The sequence below is a fragment of the Ceratotherium simum genome, chromosome 24, assembly GCF_057802395.1.
Source record: "Ceratotherium simum simum isolate JZ-2026a chromosome 24, ASM5780239v1, whole genome shotgun sequence".
NCBI lineage: Eukaryota > Metazoa > Chordata > Mammalia > Perissodactyla > Rhinocerotidae > Ceratotherium > Ceratotherium simum.
The window spans coordinates 16,596,854-16,616,172 of record NC_141923.1 but is presented as its reverse complement, the minus strand read 5'-3'; the positions used below and the strand labels follow the sequence as shown (position 1 = coordinate 16,616,172).

General features: G+C 38.3%; 1 protein-coding gene across 2 annotated transcripts in view; it reads right to left on the bottom strand.

Annotated features, from left to right (window-relative positions):
- The window catches only part of PTPN21 (protein tyrosine phosphatase non-receptor type 21), an 81,206-nt gene that overhangs the window by 35,615 nt on the left and 26,272 nt on the right, over window positions 1-19,319 (bottom strand). For both annotated transcript variants that reach the window (XM_087448084.1, XM_087448085.1), the window contains exons 3-10: window positions 16,620-16,789; window positions 10,503-10,600; window positions 9,142-9,209; window positions 8,270-8,340; window positions 5,691-5,778; window positions 5,168-5,256; window positions 2,704-2,791; window positions 1,945-2,024 (exon numbers count right to left, since the gene is read on the bottom strand). In XM_087448084.1, the coding sequence (XP_087304210.1) occupies window positions 1,945-2,024; window positions 2,704-2,791; window positions 5,168-5,256; window positions 5,691-5,778; window positions 8,270-8,340; window positions 9,142-9,209; window positions 10,503-10,600; window positions 16,620-16,789 (752 nt within the window). The remainder of the gene's footprint in view (window positions 1-1,944; window positions 2,025-2,703; window positions 2,792-5,167; window positions 5,257-5,690; window positions 5,779-8,269; window positions 8,341-9,141; window positions 9,210-10,502; window positions 10,601-16,619; window positions 16,790-19,319) is intronic.

The following is a 19,319-nucleotide window of genomic DNA, read 5'->3' as shown; positions in this document are numbered from 1 at the left end:
TGGCAAAAATGGTCAGATTTCAGATATATTTTGAAGGCAGAGCTTGCTGATGAATTGGATGTGGCATAAAAGAGAAACAGGAATTAAGTAGGACTCCTAGGTTTGGGGCCCGGGCAGCCGGGTGAATATGGTGTGCTGCCATTTGTGGAAATGGGAAAGAACAGGGAAGCAGCAGGTTTGGGGGCAGGAAAAGGAGGAGCAAATCAAGAGTCTCGGTTTAGACATATCAGATTTGAGATGCCTGTTAGGTACCCAACTGGAGATGTCAAGTAGACAGTAGGATGCATGAGTCAAGAGCTCAGGGAGAAGAAGGGCAGGAAATAAAGACTAGTGCCCTTTCAGCATACAGGTGCTATTTTAAGCCTGAGACAAGGTGAACCCTCTAGAGAACAAGTGGAGATGAAAAGAGGTCCGAGGATTAAACCAGCAAAGGTGACTGAGAAAAAACAGCCTCAAAAGAGGAACAGCAGGGGTGCCAACCCGGTGGTATAGCGGTTAAGTTTGCGCACTCTGCTTTGGCGGCTCAGGGTTCGCAGGCTCAGATCCCAGGCATGGACCAACACACCGCTTATCAAGCCATGCTACGGCAGCGTCCCATATAACGTAGAGGAAGATGGGCACGGATGTTAGCCCAGGGCCAATCTTCCTCAGCAAAAAAGAGAAGGATTGGCAACAGATGTTAGCTCAGGGCTAATCTTCCTCAAAAAAAAAATAGAGGAACAACAGAAGAGGGTGGGGTCCTGACAGTCAAGGAAGAGCAGGGTGCAAGAAGCAAGGGGTGGTCAGAGGTTAAGTGCTGCTCAGCGGATGAAGTGACCTGAAATGACCACCAGATGAAGGTCACTGTCCCTGTGACAAGCAGTGTCAGTGGTGTGGCAGCTTAGGGGAAACAGGGTGGTAAGAAGGAGGAAAAGCAAATATATACAGCTCTTTTGAAGAAATCTGCTACAAAGGAGAGCAGAGATATGGCACTGTGGCTACAGGGCACATGGAATGCAAGAAAAGCGTTGTAAGATGTGAAATATTACAGCATGTTTGTATGCTGAGGGAATGATCTAGCAGGGAGGGGGAATTCCACATGGGCTAAGAAAAATGCACATTAGGAAAAAGGGGCATAAATTCTTCAAATGGCTTGAAAAGCTGAATAGTCTTTACTCAACATGCTGACAGAAAAAAATAAAGGACATTCTCTCTTTTTTTTTTTTTGTGAGGAAGATCAGCCCTGAGCTAACATCTGATGCCAATCCTCTTCTTTTTTCTGAGGAAGACTGGCCCTGGGCTAACATCCGTGCCCATCTTCCTCCACTTTATATGGGACACCGCCACAGCATGGCTCCACAAGCAGTGCGTCGGTGTGCGCCCGGGATCCAAACTGGCAAACACCGGGCCGCCGCAGCTGAGCACATGCACTTAACCACTTGCACCACTGGGCCGGGCCCCAGGACATTCTCTTTTTAACTTTCATCTATTAGAATGACTCTAGTAACTAGTTCAAAGAAATCTTAGAGGCATATCTGTAGCTATTAGAAGTTGGTCCAGGGCCGGCCCTGTGGTTTGGTGGTTAAGTGTGCGCGCTGCGATGCTGGTGGCCCGGGTTCGGATCCCGGGTGCGCATCGAGGCACCACTTCTCCATTCATCCTGAGGCCGAGTCCCACATACAGCAACTAGAAGGATGTGCAGCTACGACACACAACTGTCTGCTGGGGCTTTGGGGGGAAAAAAATGAATAAATAAAATCTTAAAAAAAAAAAAAAAAAAAAAAGTTGGTCCAAAGCTAAAATGAAAAAAATTTGAGAAATATCATTTTAATATGCAAAAGCAAAGAGTTTATTATAAAAGTATCATTTTTTCATAAAATTTGCCTTTTGAGATGATACAATACAGCTCAAGATGAAAATTTTTAAACTCATTTTCTACAATTTCCATGAGCAGGATATACTTACAGGCTACATTGATTTAATCTGTAAAATTTGTGTCGCGCAACACACAGTCTCCACACATATTTTGCTGTTTCCATGTCTTCCTAGCAAACAAAACATGCATAAAGTAAATGAAAGCACATTTACAACTTGATACAGAGTTTGAGGACAAGACATAATCAGGTGACATATTATGTCAAAGTCAGTTTTAACACACTGATTCTTTCATTTTCTAATACTGTGCCCATCATACAAATGCTCTAATTAGGATTTAAATTATGAAGACAAAAAAAATCTAATAGTATGATTCTCAAACAGTTTCAAAATGACTTAGGAATTTAAAAATTATGAAAATATCAACTTTTATTTTGACAAATAGGTGCTCAAAGATATTTTTAAACAAAACATTAGACTCAGTGACTCAATATTGCCTTTGTCAAGAGAACAAAAGTAAATAACTGCGAAATAATATTTCTACAGAGCCATTCAGTTATTAAGGGAAATTAAGATATTAAGTGCTTACTTTCTCCTCTACTTAGTCCCTTGAATTTAAAGATCATCATGATCAGATAGTATTTATCCAAGGACTCATTAATTCATTCAATATTTACTGAGCAACTATTTTTTGCCAAGTGCTATTATGCAAAATGTTATAAAATTTTAAAATGTTTTATACAACTATGAAATATTATAATTTTAATGCCACCCCCTCAAACACAAAGAAATGCTGATTTGTTAACTTTTAGGGAAAACATTCCATGCAGATTCCTAATGTTTACTCACAGTTTGAAACTGGATGGTCTCTTCTTTATTTGCCAGCTCTAATGCAAAAAAGGACTTATTGTGGGACATGTTAGCAATATCATGCCACCTAAAGAACAGCAAATAGAAAATGGCAACGTGAGCGCTCATGTTTATACCAGGAGGTAAAATAATACATGATTCTTCCTTCTTGAGCTTGATGTATAAGTTAATATTTGTTAATCACTTTAGAAATAAAACATTTGTTTTAATCAGCTAGCACACACTTTCTAATTGAAGAGACAACAGCTGGTTGCCAAAAATAAATGCATGTACACTAAATGAGGGTAAAGAATATTTAAAAATGTAAAACCTATTTATCCTCATTTGCTAGATTAATTAGATCAAAGATCCTTATCTTAGCTGACTGCCAATGCCTCCTTAATTCATTCAAGAAACATTTTAACCCATTATAACAATGCCAGAAATTGTGTTAGGTCCTAAGGATTCTAAGACCAGTAAGGCACAGTGCATCCGGCAAAGGGGCAGAGCTGGAGGATGGGGGTGAGAGAGAGAACACAGAGGCAAATAAGTACTGTTAAGTTTTGCAGGTACACAAGGTAAAATAAGGCACAGGAGTGGGGTGGGGGGTGCTCTGAAAAGCTTCAGGGTGAAGACAAAGTTCAAATTCTAGGAACCCAAACAGTGAACTATTCTGTGTTTACCAGGATTCAAACTCCTACCTTGTACTTTCTAACTGTATGTTACCATGTTTAGATTTTACATATTAATATTCTATTTTATGACATAACTGTATCATTTTATGTAAGGAAAAAATGGGTCTGGAAGAAAAATTCTACCCCTCTTTATCCTTCTCCATTATATTAGATTTATTTATCTTAAATTTATTTAAATAAATAAAATTAATTTGTAGGGATTCAATATGTAATTGTTAAACCTAAAGATTACTGGCGCCACATTAAAGAAGGCAATTTTAAAAATTCCTATCCAGTGAGATGAAGGAAGCCTGTCGGATGCCTCCAGTTTTCACGGGGTCCTTTGGGCACTGACAGAGTCTTGCCCTTTTGGTGCAGTCCAGATCCATTTTCCGCCCTCTACCCCCCAGTTCAATATGTTGAGAAGACGTAACAAGCAGCTTGGGGACATGAGAGCAATTGCCAAAGGGGAGCCGCCTGACCCAGTGCAGTACAGTCAAGGAGTGGGGTTCTGCTCCCCAAGCCGGGCACGCTCTCCGTGGTCATAGTTACCACAGAGAATTCAGGGCCCAAAAGGCAGTAAAGCAAAGGAAATGAGAAGGAAGAAAGGTCAGCTTCAAGAAAAAAATCTTAAAATGAAAAACTAGTTCTCAAGAAGAAATGGTCGGGATGGTTTAGAAAGCTTGAACAGTGGCAAAAAAAATTTTTTTTAAGTTCCTTTTAATAAAAGAAGCCATTTAACACAGTGGTTAAGAGTCCAGCTTGAAGTGGAGAATCTGAGTTCCTGATTATGCCTGTTAATAATTGGGTGACTTTGGACAAATCACTTAACTTGTCTAAGCCTCAATCATTCCATGTGGAAAATGGTGGTAATGCCTTCTGCTCAGAGTTTTAGTGAAGATTACATGAGAAAACTCACAGAAAGCATTCAGCACAAGACCTGGCTCATGATAAGCACACAATAAACAGTAAACACAAAGGAACCAAAAACCAAAATGACATAATGTTTTACTATTTTATAAAAACAATATAAACTTTTAATTTTTCATCAAGAGACAACAGAATCAAAGTAGACAGAATCCCAGAGTAAAACTGGAACTATTTCGATGAAATGACACTTTGGATTTTCTAGATTATGGATTTTAAGGAATGAAATGGCAGGGATTGATCAACATGGTCCAATTTACTACCTTAAGATATAAATTAGAACACAGAATACTGAAAAGGAAACATAAATCACCTGCAACTTCACTGTTCAAAGTGGGCCACTGTTAGCACACTGCTATATATCCTTTGTCTTTCTTACTATACACATTCTAAGATTTCCACAAACGAATAGTATCCTTTTTTTATAAACAGGGAAAAAAAATCAACATTATAAAAAGTAATTGAAATTTGCTTAGATGTTGGTATTTTAGAAATTTTGGTACATAACTATAGTCAGAGAAAGGCCTAGATTTTCCACAAGAAATAACCCCGGGGAGCTCAAATGAAAAATTCACATCAAAACAAAGAATGGCCCCATATGGTAAGAAAAAGGTCACACATTTTTAAGCATTTCATAAGTAGGCCCATCATTATAAGCACAGTTTTCTGCACATTTGGTTTTGAAGAAAGTGGCTTATAAAAAGAACCACTGCAGTCAGCTGGTATTTTATTCTGGGAAGGGCATATTTCCATTTCCTAATGAGACCTTAGGAAAGACTTGTGAGCAATATAACTAGCATAGGTACTCAAAAATATCACCAACAGAGCAACAGAAAGTGCACAGAAAGATGTAAGAAAAATACCTAAATATCACAGGAGGCCTTCCATTCTTGTGTTTCACAAAGATACCTTCAAGACATGCGCCAATGGATATGTCACTGCCTTGGCTATCCTAAGAGGCGAAAGCAGAAAAAGAAACACTCAGGCGATAGGTGCATAAGAACTGCAACATCTACACCCAGTTCCCTAAACTTGTTTCCAGATATAAAACATTCAGAAGACCTATGCTGAAGGGAAAAAGTCTGAAAGGGATAAATGTGCCGTCTGGTACATTTACCAGACATTGCCGTCTGGTAAATATGTATGAAAATAGAAAGAGTTGGGCTCCTTAAGGAACTCTATTTCAAGAGCATCTCAAAGAACAAAACTGCAAAACAGGAATGTCCTTTACTACAAAATTTTGATCACAAGGACCTCAGCTTTGAAGCCTCCAGACTTTTGCACGTCTTCAGCCTTTGCACAGCAGGGCATCCTGGGCTTCCCCACTACTCTCCCAGATTTACTGAGATTAATTTTGGAGAGTCCCAGGCTCCGCGTCACGCTTACCTTTGCAGGGTAGCTCTCTTCTCCGTAGCCATCCATTCTCTCCACCTCCTGCATGTACAGCATTTCAGCATCAGGAGCGGTGAGCCCTCTGCAACCCAAAATATGTTAGTGTGATTGTTCACAAAACTAAAAATGAAAAAAAAAAAGCTTTTCTAAAAAACTACATATTAGGCATAAGACATTATAAACATTTCAAGTTTCTAAGCATCTGTAATTAGTTATATCATTCTATCAGTATTTACTGAAAAATCGACTACATGCAAAGCACTGTGCTGAACACTGAGGGTTAGTTATACGAGATCCCATCCCTTGTTCTTTAGGTGAAGTCTTCAGTGAAAAAGTCTTCAGTGAAAACTAGGATTCTTTCTAAACCACTGAGTAACTGCTTATTATCCAAAACATCAGGCACTACTAAGCATTGTGTACTAAATGCCAAATGCTAAGTGCAGGAAATAAGAGTTAGAGGATGGAAATCCTTTTCAGCTCAGTGACAGAATTACAAGGATGGGCAAGAAGGCAGTGTGGGTAAAGAAGGTACTCAACTGCATGGATACTTGCCTCCCTAGCCTCATCTTCTGCTGCTACCCAACACCGACAAGGCACCCCACACTGCAACCATCCCAAACTCTGCATTTCTCTGAATGTACAATGTTCCCTCATGACTCTGGGACTTTGCACATGCTAATCCCTCTTCCTGGTATACCTGTCACCCACCTGTGCATCTGGTCAATCTCCAATATCCTTCAAGACTCAGCCTATGCATCACTCCTTCTTTGTCACCTTCTGTGATTCCCAAGTCTAAGTCAGATGCCCCCGCTCTGTGCAGACCCATCACATTCTGTGCACACTTCTCCCACTGCACTCATATGACATTATTAGTATATAATTACTAATACAATGGGTTGTCTGGCCTATGCCTTAGTCTCCAAAGCAGGGAATACATTCTTTGACAGCAGATAATTATTCTCTTTATCTGTGTGCCACAGCAGCCAGCATTCTGTCTCATACAAAATAACAGTACAAAACTATCTTTTGGGCTGGCCCCGTGGCTTAGCGGTTAAGTGCACGCGCTCCGCTGCTGGCGGCCCAGGTTCGGATCCCGGGCGTATACCAACGCACCACTTCTCCGGTCATGCTGAGGCCGCATCCCACATACAGCAACTAGAAGGATGTGCAGCTATGCCATACAACATTCTACTGGGGTTTTGGGGGAAAAAATAAATAAATAAATAAAATTTAAAAACTATCTGTTAAGGAGATGCACAAATGAATGAAAGACAGTAACAAAAGATACGGTGACGTGTGCCTCAGAGATTAATTATACTTAAAAAACAATGGTTGACTTAGGACACCAGAAGGTAAGGCAGGATTTAACCAACTTGGGGCAGGCCTTTAATCCCAGGGGTAATGAACTCTGGCTAGTGGAAAGCAAGAAAAGAGCCATGAGCATTTGAGAAAGAAAGGGGAGAGATAAGAAGAAAGTGATATTTTAGGAAGATTAATTTTTTGTGAGCAATTGTATGGATTTGAGTGGGGAGAGACTGAAGGCAAAAGCTTACTGTTTTTTTGTTTTTTCTTGCGAGGAGATCAGTCCTGTGCTAACATCTGCCAATCCTCCTCTTTTTTTTTTTTGCTGAGGAAGACTGGCCCTGGGCTAACATCCATGCCCATCCTCCTCCACTGTATATGGGATGCCGCCACAGCATGGCTTGCCAAGCAGTGCTTCGGTGCACGCTCGGGATCCAAACCGGCGAACCCTGAGCCGCTGCAGCGGAGCACGTGCACTTAACCGCTTGCGTTACCGGGCTGGCCCCCAAAACGTTACTTTTAATGGGAGAGGATGAACAATAGGTTATAATTAGACAGACCTGGATTCAAATCCCACCTCTACCACATGTAACTTTGGGCAAGTTATTTAGTCTTTTTGAGCTTGGTTTTCCCAATCTGTAAGGAGATAAGAATATTTACCTTAAAGAGTTGTTATAAGAATTTAATGATACATTAGTTCTTGGAATTGTGTGGTACTCAGTTTATAATAAGACCCAGCATTCTCCAGGAGAGGATTTTTCTTTCAGACAACACATACAGAATTCACTAGCAAAGAAAGTCATTACCTACCCAGAAGCATGCAGGAGGGCAATAAGCACCTCAGCTCTTAGCACGGCTTCCTGATTGGACAGAGATACAGCTTCCAAAGGTGTACGGGGAAAAAACCCTGTACTTGTTGGATCATTAAAAAAAAAAGCCTCCCTAACCTTGCATTAACCCACACAGGACTAGGTTACCACCCAAACCTTTAATATATGAAGTGAAGAACTGGCACCCTTCGGTGACTGGCTGCTTACAACTTTCCCAGCTTCCTCATTGATACAATATGGATAATAAATGAGTTAATATGGGTAAGTGTTTAGAACAGCACTTGGCACATGGTGACTGCTGTGCAAATGTTGGCTACTTGCAACAGCAGTAGGAGCTGCAGCAGCAGCAAGTTCCAAATTTAATTGTGTCAACGCATATTTCAAACTCAGACAGGCATTCTTAGTTCTATACCATTTCCATTTCTTATTTCTTAGTGTTACCTGTATTTCTGATGGAGTAAGGCCACTTTTTGGGTTGCTTCTTCCAATACCTTTTCATCTTGTAACCACCCCTGAAGAAAACACACTGCAGTGAGCATGTAAACAAGTCACCCAATTTCTTAGGAAGAATTATTGCTACTGACTCTTGTCACTATCAGGCAAAATTAGGACTAGCATTAATATGTGGGAGCTCTGCTTAAGTACGTAATGATGATCTTTCACAGGAATTAAGTGGCTTCTGCTCAGGAGCCAAAACTCTTGCCCTGCCTTCTGAATTCATCCCAGAGAGTTTCAGCTGAGTTATTTCAGGTTGTTAACATGCATCAGCCAGTTCTGAGCCCAGCACAATAACATCTTGTACATTCCCTGGCTTGCTGTGTAGATACTAAGAAGAGCATACCACCTCCCTTAGTTGTTCCACTGCACAGTTTTCCTGTCAAATCCATCAGTAGTAACTTAAAAAAAGTAGAAGGCAGTGTCTTTTTGCCATCTACTTTTTAAATTGCTGATGAGAAGCAAATTCTTTTCAACATAACTTTGCAAGGTTTTGAGGCTTCAGTTAAAAGCAAAACCTCTGCATAGTTCCTCAGAAGCTGGAAGGAATCCCTCTCTTTAGATTCACATCCAAACACAAAACAAATTTCTCTGGCCACAGCCCAGTGACTATAGACCCTTCAGTTTCTGTGGGTTTACAAGGACCAAGATGACTACAACAGGGGAAGCATCTACACTTGCGTTGTTTCTAAGAGGGAATTGATTTTTTAACACTATTCCTGCCTAGTAAGTCTACCATATGGACTTCATTTCAGGGATTACTAAGGGTATAGAAATAAACTGTTTATAAAAAGGCCCAATGTCAAAAGAAGTCTTACCACAGGAAACAAGGCAAATTTCTGAAGAAAGTCCTGGGATTCATACTGATCAAAGTCACCAAAATCAGCTAGACAGAAATGACAAATATTCACATCAATTATGTTTAATTTGCATAGCAAAACATGCAAAACCAAATTCAATATGCAATATATAGATAGTGTGCTTATGACTTAGAAGTCAAATTTGCCTTACAGCTATAAAGTGTATATTTTAAAAATATCTTTTTAGAAACGTTAATTAGGTAGCTTCATGTATCTTGACTTGGAAAAATGTCTATTAATAAAGTGAAAAAACAAATTACAAACTATATATAATATGGTCTCATTTTTATAATTAAAATACAAAAAAAACCTACCCTGTAATCATGTATGCTTACTTACGCACAAAAAAATGTCAGGGAGAAACCAAACTGCTCACAGTAGTGATTACCTCTAGGGAATGGAATTAGATCATTTGACTATGTTACAGGAAGATGTATTTGTCTAGAAATTTTTAATTGTTAAAAAAAATTTGATAGTTCAACAAAAATCTTAGGAAAAACTGACTCTCAATGCCAAAGATGACACTTAAGAAGACTCGAAGTACCTTGAAAAGGAATGCGGCTCCATGGGTATCAGGTATTAGTTTGTCTAGAAATGATAGATGTCCCCTTGCCTGCTAATATCTGAAGGAATTTTATTAATGATTCTTCTGATTAAATTTCAATTCCCAATATTAAATGCCAGTTACCATTTGAAATAATGCCACATAGGAAGTCTTCCCAAAGTATATACATACACCTAAATATATATAGATTAGACGTGTATAAAGTGACAGAATTAAACAATTCAAAGTTACTTGCGAAATGCAAAACTTCATCTATTATGATTGACAATGCTCTATAATCCAGGACGACTGTTTAAGAAACCAAACAAATGATGTATGCTTAAAGTATAAGTGAACATAACCTCATTGGCCTCATTGTTTGGCTGATCTTTATTCCTAAACTATTAGCTAGCAGCAGATCAAGTCTTTGAACTAGAGGGGAATACATAGCATATTAAATGCTATATATGTGTGTGTGTGTGTGTGTGTGTGTGTGTGTGTGTGTGTGTGTGTGTGTGTATTTTTTCTCTATTTTTGGTCTGTTTGCTCTGTTCACATATAATAACATGCTTAACCTTCCAGAAGTCTCATTTCATTGAAGCAATCCAAATTCAGTTTTTCCCACAAGGAAGCCCCTTAGACAACAGAATAATATTTCACTAACATATAAACACTACTATAGGAAGTCAGTTACTTTAAGAATCCCTAGCTGTTTTTGTTACAGCACACATTTTAATCTGACAGATCTATTACATTATCCATTGCCATTATTTACCTTGAACAGCTAATCCTGCTAGCTGAATTGCTTGTTCTAATGTACAAGGAATGTTTCCTTCCAAGATATCTTTCTTCAGCTGCAGATAATACTGATATCTATAAAAAAAATGTCAATTTTAAGAAGTCAATATCAATATTACTTCCAATTTAGACACAACAGTTTTTACTATAACTTGCTAGAGGAACATAAACTAGTCAAATAAAACCTTAACCCCAGATGGTTTCAAAGAATGACAAGAATGTCCTTGACCATATCTACAACCACAAACACACACACACACAAAATGTAATCAGTTTATTGAGTCATTTACCTTTAACTGTAGTTAGTTCAAAGCTGCAACCATCTAGAAGACAACTGGTCATCTGTCTTATGCCATGTAATACAGTCCCTAAGTTTTGTTATTTTTAGTTGGAGAAACAGAGAATCAATAGCTAATCTTTACTTTAAAAGCTCTGACTAGTAACTTGATAATATAAGACTTTGCTTCCTCTGGTGGAAGTTCCCTAGCCCTGGAACATAAAACCAGAGGAAAACGGTTCCTGATATTTCAGACCAGGCTTATATTAAAAGATATTTTGATAAAATCCCAAAAAGAATAGCTGCTAAGATGCTTTCCTAATATTCTTGTAAAGTGGGTTTACTTCTGTTTACACTTTCAATATATAGGGTACTAGTTACTAGCATAAGCTTTAGTAAAGCAGACCTAGGTTAAACTCCAGCTTTCCAACTTAGCATTTTGTATGAACTTGGCAAGTCATAATCTGTGGGTTTCAATCACCACTGGTAAAACTAGGATACTATCACCCCTTCACAAGGCTGAACATATTCAAGGAATATATGTAAAGCTCTTAGGACAACATTAGAACATAGCTGGCACTCAATAAATAGTAGCTGTTATCATTATTATCTACAATCTCTACTTTAAGCCAGTCAGCAATATTTCATCTGTAGCACTTCTCCATTTTGATAAAAGCTCTACAGTGAAGATCTGTTCTGCCTTCCTTTTATTTATTCACTTAACAGGTAATTACTAGGGCCTACTGTGCATCAACCATTGCTCTAGATGCCAGGGATACGGTGTTGAACGAAGATCCACCAACTCTCTGCTACAACAGTCTACAGAGCCATCTCTTCCAGGTTTGGTATCTGTGAAGCGCAACCCAGTTACAGTTCATGCGTGAATTCCCCCGAGAGCCCATCCTTTAATCATTTCATATGTGTCCTTACATGATCCTCTGTTATTTTAGCTAGCTTTGAGGTCTCCATTCTTTGTTATCAAAGAATCTGACCAAAACACCATCCATTCGGATAAGAAGAATTTAGATCCCATGTATCCCCTTCCACTTGCTAGCGGCAGAATCCACAGATTTCCCCCAATCAGCAAACAGAATGCTGGTATCTCTGGGATTGTCAAAGAGAAAAACTTGAAACTTTCTACTAGGCAGTTCCTTTCAAAAGCATATTTGTAGAAGATTATATCAGAGAAGTCTACTGAACACACTGTCCACATACTCCACTCTACACATTCTAGATTCTTTCCTTCCATCAAATCACTGGAAAGCAACATACCTGGACCAAATCAATTAGCCTCCCACAGAAATTTTTTTTTTTCTGCCTTACATTATACTTTTGCTGTTATAAGAATTGATCCTTCCACATTTGCTCTAAATTGTTCATTGCTATTTCAATGTCTTTTACATACAATCCCACCTGAAAATTTCCTTTTAAATGATATACCAGGAAGATGTGTCATGTTTGCAAACTGGTATGCTTCTTTTTATCAGATAACGAATGATGGGACTCATGATATTCCCTCTTTTGCCTTGATACTATGAAGCTCAGCTAAAATCCAGGCATAGCCACAGTCACTAATATCCCTCTTGTTCCCCACTAAACCACTTTCTCCACCATTTAATAATAGCCACCTTTTTTTTTTTTTTTACTGATGAGGAGCTGGAGCTCAGAGATTAAGTAATATGCTCAAATCCACAGAGTTGGCTGAGCTGGAGCTTGAATCCAAGTCTGAATGACCCCAAACCTCATGTTCTTAACTATCACAAATCTCCAGTTATGGATTTCTCTAGTATTTTTATCATTTTTTTTAGTATTTTTATACTCGAGTCCAAAGAATACAAAGGTTGAGAGCAAGGACTCAGGAGCCAGCCTGCTAGAGTTTAAACCCCAGTTCCACTGCATACTAGCAGTGTGACCTTGGGCAAAGTAGTTAGCCTTTCTGTGTCTTGGTTTCCTCATTGACAAAATGGACAGAAGAGTACCAACTTTGTAGGATATGTTGTGAGGATTAAATGAATTAATATGTATAAAGTACTTGGGACAGTGCTCAACACACAGCAAGAAATGTTAAGTGGTTGCTTTTATTATTATCTTTCATTGTATTGTCCCTAACATCCTTTAATGGATGCAAGCGGGGGTGTGTGTGTGTGTGTGTGTGTATTTTTAAGTATTTACTGTAAGAAAAGACCAAGAAATTTTACTTCAAAGGTATTATTACTTTCTGTTAACAAACACCTTTTGCTAAAATTTTAATATGTTAGTGGCTAAGGATGATTTACAAATATGTTCTTTCAATATTTATTACAAAAAGAATAATTAACTAAAAACAATACAGTAATAAAATGTAACATGCAAACTTGAATTCAAAACGGTTTGTAAATCGAGGAATAAAAGAGACTGCACATCTTAATTCTAAAGCAAGCAGTTCATAAACTTGCCCAAAAGCCAAATACACTGATTAAAACTAAATATTATTGGGCCGGCCCCATGGCTTAGCGGTTAAGTGAGCACGCTCCGCTGCTAGCGGCCCAGGTTTGGATCCTGGGCACACACCAACGCACCGCTTCTCCAGCCATGCTGAGGCTGAGTCCCACAGACAGCAACTAGAAGGATATGCAGCTATGACATACAACTATCTACTGGGGCTTTGGGGGAAAAATAAATAAATAAATAAAATTATTTAAAAAAAACTAAATATTATTTAGTTTTAATATTCTCACACAAAAAAATATTACATTAAATAATTATAATAAATTAGGTTGCCCCATTTTGTACAACAGAAATTTCAAATAATATGTAAAGAGGTAGGCTTTTTTCTTCACCTGTTTTTCTTAGGCTAGTAACAGAAGACTAATGCATTGAACTTTTTTTTTTAAGTTCGTATTTGGAAATTTTTATTTTTCCAAGTTTTATTATGGAAATTTTGAAACAAATACATAGAGAAGTACAATGAACCCCCATATCCTTATCATGCAACCTCACCAATCATCAACTTTATGTCCGTCATCTCTCCTTTATCCTCTCCCCTTCCCCTCCTCCGAGTGTTTCACAGCAAATCCCAGATATCATACTATAGCACCTACAAATACTGCAGTATATGACCCTAAAAGGTAAGCTTTAAAAAGAACATTAAATAACCACATTTTTAATATACCCAACAAAATGCACAATGCCTTAATACTATCCAATACCCAGTCCACATACAATTTTTGTGATTACCTCACAAATGTGTTTTTACAGTTTTTTTAAAAATGAGGATCTAAACAAAGTCCACAGATTACATATGATTGATATTTCTAAATCTCTTTTAATTTTAAGAGAGAAAGATTCTTCCTCTTTATTTTCATGTTACTTACAGACAAAATGGGGTGATCTGTCATGTAGAACTTCCCACATTCTGGATTTGTCTGATTGTACTCTCGTGGGGTCATTTGACATGTTCATCTATTCTCCAATTTTTCCTGTAAACTAACTGTTAGATCTACACCGGTGCTGTATAATAGAACTTTCTGCCATGATAAAAATAATGTACCTCTATGCTGTCCAATATGGTAGCCATTAGTCACACGTGGCTACTGAGTACTTAAAATGTGGCTAGTGTGACTGAGGAACTGAGAAAGGCCCCTTAAAGGAACACGACTTAGCTGAGAGTAGAACCTGTTTTGCCCTGCTGCTGCCTGAAATATGAATGTGATAGCTAGAACTTCTCTAGAATTCCTTGACTATGGCCTTACCTAGTGAATGGAAAGAACATGCTAAGGATAGCGGAACAGTAAGAGAGAAAGAGCAGGGGTGTTGAAGGCTTTGTGGAGCTGTCATATAACCTCTGCATGGCTGACCTCTGGACTTCTTCTACAAGAGAAGTCAAAGATATTTAGGGTTTTTTGTTATATACAGCCATACTTAATCCTTACTGATACAACTTCTCTATCAGGTTCTCCTACATCTAGTCAACGTGCAACCCTTTTGATTGAATCTAACAGGTTCATTGTCTCTCAGCCCTTCCTACAGCTAATGCCTTTGTTCAGGTCCACATTCTAGACTAAGGCCTAGATTATGGCACACACATTCCTAACTGGTCTCCTGATTAGTCTTGCCACCCCTAATCTACCTTCCATGATGGGTGATCTTTGTAAAATGCAAATTTAATCACTCCAGTCCATTAATAAAAAATGTCTTTCCTCATTGTACCATGACTTTATGACTGGGACATTCCTATTTTTCAAATCTCCTCTCCACTTTCTAGGTAATATCTGAAATTCCCTGAAAATATCAGTTGCTTTCACTATCTCTGCTACTTTGCAAAAGCTATTTCCACTAACTAGAAAATTTCTTCTAAAGTCAACTGAAAAGTCAACTTCTTTACCTTCCCTGTTCATGTTCCCCACACCCCACCACTGTGAATCCAGTGCTTTAATTAAAGCACTTATTATCATATTGTACTGTGATAGCTTGTTTACTCGACTGTCAGTTCCACCAGACTGTAACTCCTCCAGGATAGGATTAAAGCACTTGTATATTCATCTCCCACAGTAACCAATATAGTTCTTACATCATTATTCCATATTATATCTTCAATAAATGTTTAAATAAATGAGTCAAAGTGATCAGTGACTGTTTCTTCCTCCTGGCGTCTACTCTCTTCAATATTTATACCTTGGGTCTGTGTTATGGTCAGTGCATAGTTATCCCTACTACCTGACTCTTGCCTCTTTGGTTTTCCATCTTCTTCCAATTATTAACTGGAAAACTCAATATTTAAAAAGAACATTCCACAAACACGGGGCAGTACCAGGTTCTTACTATCTGCAGGGCACTGTGTTAAGATATTGTGCAAAAGGTAAAGCTAAAGAAAACATGGGTTTAAAATCTAAGAAAAAGATAAGGTATGTAAACAAATAACTATAATGAAAGGCTGTGACAACTGCCAACTTAACACAAGTACCAGCAAATTCTAGGACAGTCTGGAGAAGGCAAAACTCATTCCAGCCTGGGGGTCAAAGAAGCTTCATGGAGGAGGTGGCTTTGAACTAAAATTCAAAAGATGAATAGGATTCCAGTACATAAATATGAAAGAAAGATCTAGGATACAAAGATGAAAAGGCATGGGGCATGTTCAGGGCACTGGAAGTAGTCCAGCTTGGCTCAAAAGTAATGTTAAATAGAGTTAAAAAGATAAGGTAGTGGTGGATTTCAGAGACGTTTGAAAGGCAGGCTCAAAACTCCAAATTTTATTCCTTGTTTTTTGTTTTGTTTGTCTCCAAAAAATAAAAAATTTCATTCCTCTATCCTGCTCCTTAATATGATCTTCCCTCTCTGCCTCTGTCCCTTTTAAGTGCACTTATTGGCCTCCCCTTTTCCACCATCCATTCCCCGCCCGCCACCTATCTACAGAATACAGCCGCTGGAGTCAGAGAACTATAATAACTTCTGCACACTTCCTTGAGGAATGAACACAGATTTTGTGACTAATTTTTTTTAATCTCCTCTCTCATTTCATTGTTGAAATGAAATAAAATGATTTGTTGAAACAGATCAACAAAAAACATTAAAAGTGACATCAGTATAAGAAGAATTCACAGCCAGGGTTAAACTTCATTTTTCCCTTTAATCATTCCTTTATACCTAGTGAACCCATAACTCATGCAACAAACACGCAGTAAAACACTCTGACATACCACATACCAGAATCTCCATGTAATACTGTGGCTAAAAATGCAGAGCAGAAGGGCAAAGTTTATCTCCTGACTTCAACCTTAGTTTCACTTTTTTAATCTCACTAGATTATTTCCTAAAGACAAACAGCATGTTATTTCTCACCTGGTAATCTCCTGCTGCAGCTGTGAAACTGAAGGCACGTAAAACACCACTCCAAAATAGACGGTAGGCTCCAACGCGTACTTATCCAGCTGCTTCTTGAGAGGTTTTTCCAAATCTACCCATCGGCGCTGATTTTGCTTGTTGTAGTACCAGAGGCTGAAGTAAGTGATCTGGAAAGAGGGAAAGTCACTGGAGGAGGCAGACACGCACAAAAGGAGCTCAATACTTTAACTGCACCAATCCACGACTTGAGACCAAGTGACAGCAGTCTCCTATTGCTTCCCTTTTCAGAAAGGGACAATAGCAAAACCTGAAGGAAAAGAAGAGGCAAGATCTGTCTATATCTAGATACTCGTATTCAGGAGAAAGAGGCAAAAAGTCAATTACTCCTGTAGACTATTTCTTGAACTCTGCACAGAAAAATGCATTCATGGCCTAGACATCAGAATGTAGCAGGTGCTACACAATTTTACACCTAGTTTTTAACAAAAAAGCATATGCTGAAAAAAATGTTTAGTTTTTAAATTATCAAAATACTAAATTTATCATAATTAATATTTTATAATAAGTGTAACTGGGGTTCTACCTAGTAGAATTCTAACTAGATAGTGCTAATTCAACTTTTCACAACCCTTGAATTTGGCTTCTATACATAAATTGTTTCATGTAAATATTGTAGCTTCTAGTAATACAGATACAACTGCAACTCTTCTTTGCCCCCACAAGTTCATTAGATACCAATTTAAAACAACTGTAGGGGTCAGCCCAGTGGCGCAAGCGGTTAAGTGCACACGCTCCGCTGCGGCAGCCTGAGGTTCACGGGTTCGGATCCTGGGCGCGCACCGACACACAATTTGGCAAGCCATGCTGTGGCGGCGTCCCATATAAAGTGGAGGAAGATGGGCATGGATGTTAGCCCAGGGCCAGTCTTCCTCAGCAAAAAAAGAGGAGGATTGGCAGATGTTAGCTCAGGGCTGATCTTCCTCACAAAATAAATAAATAAAAAATAAAACAACTGTAATGCTATGGAGGTAAAGTCTCCCTCTCCGTCTCTGTCTCTCTCTCTCACACACACACACACACACACACACACACACACACAAAAGAAAAGCTATACCTAAGGCAGTAAAATAACAAGTGTATTACTTGAAGGTTTAAAAAAATGCCCTGATGTTAGCATATAGATGTTCTTACTGTGTAATGAAACTGCTCAGTAAATCAATACCAGCCCTGGGCTCGGTCAACCTGAAAGAGTATTAATGCACTTAACAGGTTGAAACGACAGCCTCGGGCCACAGCTAATATTTACTTCAAAATCAATTTATAGATCACAGCAATTGGAAAAAATCACTGCTTTGTTCTCAACTCTAGAGCAACACATCTAATAGAACTTTCTATGACGATGGAAATGTTCTGTATCTGCACCCTCCAATAGAGCAGCCACTAGCCACATGTTGCAATTGACACTTGGAATGTGGCTAGCTCAGGTGAGGAAGTGAAATTTTAATATTATTTAATTTTAATTGACAAATAGCTACAAACATCTAATGGCTACTGTATTGGATAATATAGCTTTACAGCAATGATAAAACAAGAAATAATAATATTCAGGCTATTTCTTTAGCCTGTAATCCTCATTCAAATAAAAAATGAATTAATTTACAAGGGAAAAGAGTAATTACACAAACTTGCCCTCAATATTAATTTCATCTTACAGTTTTTTACAAGGGAAGAACCATACCTTTAAAATTAATCTATTAATCAAATAAACTCGACAGGAGTGAGGAATGTGTCCATTTTCCCTTTAGTATCCAAACAGCTAGAATAGTGTGGCAATTCAGTAACTTTTGCTGAAAGAATGAATACTCTCTTGCTTCTTAGTTGCCACCCAAGCCATCACATATGAATGGAATATTCTGAACATTTACTAGGTACGAGGTTCTGTTCCAAGAACTATAGCAATGTCATAAATTAAACTACCACCATTAAATTATGAAACAGATATTTTGTGTGTGTGTTAAACTCTAAAGCCAGTGTTTCTCCAAATATTGTCCCTAGACCACCTCTACCAGAATTACCTGGAGAGCCTCTTGAGCCATACAGAGCTACTGAACTCCCAAGTAATTCTTGTGCCCAATAACGTTTCAAAACCATTGCACTACACCACATTGCCCCTCCAGTGTTACCCCAGAGTCATATGAACAACCTATCTTTGAAAAGCTGCATGGAAATCAAATTTTTGAAAACTGAAACACCTTAATATAGCAGAAAGTCTGAGTCCTATTGTTAATTATTTTCTGAAGTTATGATTATGTTTATAAAATGAATTACATATTATCCGTAAGGATAAAATACGTATCACATTTATGGAAAACAGGTACTATTCCTTCTTTCTTTTGAACTGCACCTTACAGGAAAAAAAAAAACCTGGTTTAATAGGAAAAACATGATGCTTAAAGTCCAAAGTCCGGGGTTTAATTTCCAACACTGTCACTCGCTGGCTGTGAAGTGGAAAAGTCAATCAGGCCAATTTAGTTTTCTCAAGTGTAAAATAAGGTAATACCTCCTCACAACTCCATCACGAGGACTGAATGCAAAACTTATATGAATGCATTTGCCACCCGAAAACCACTATATTTTTAAGAGATTATTTAGTTTCACCCACTCTGCTAAATACCAATAAAATCAATTACAGAGCCC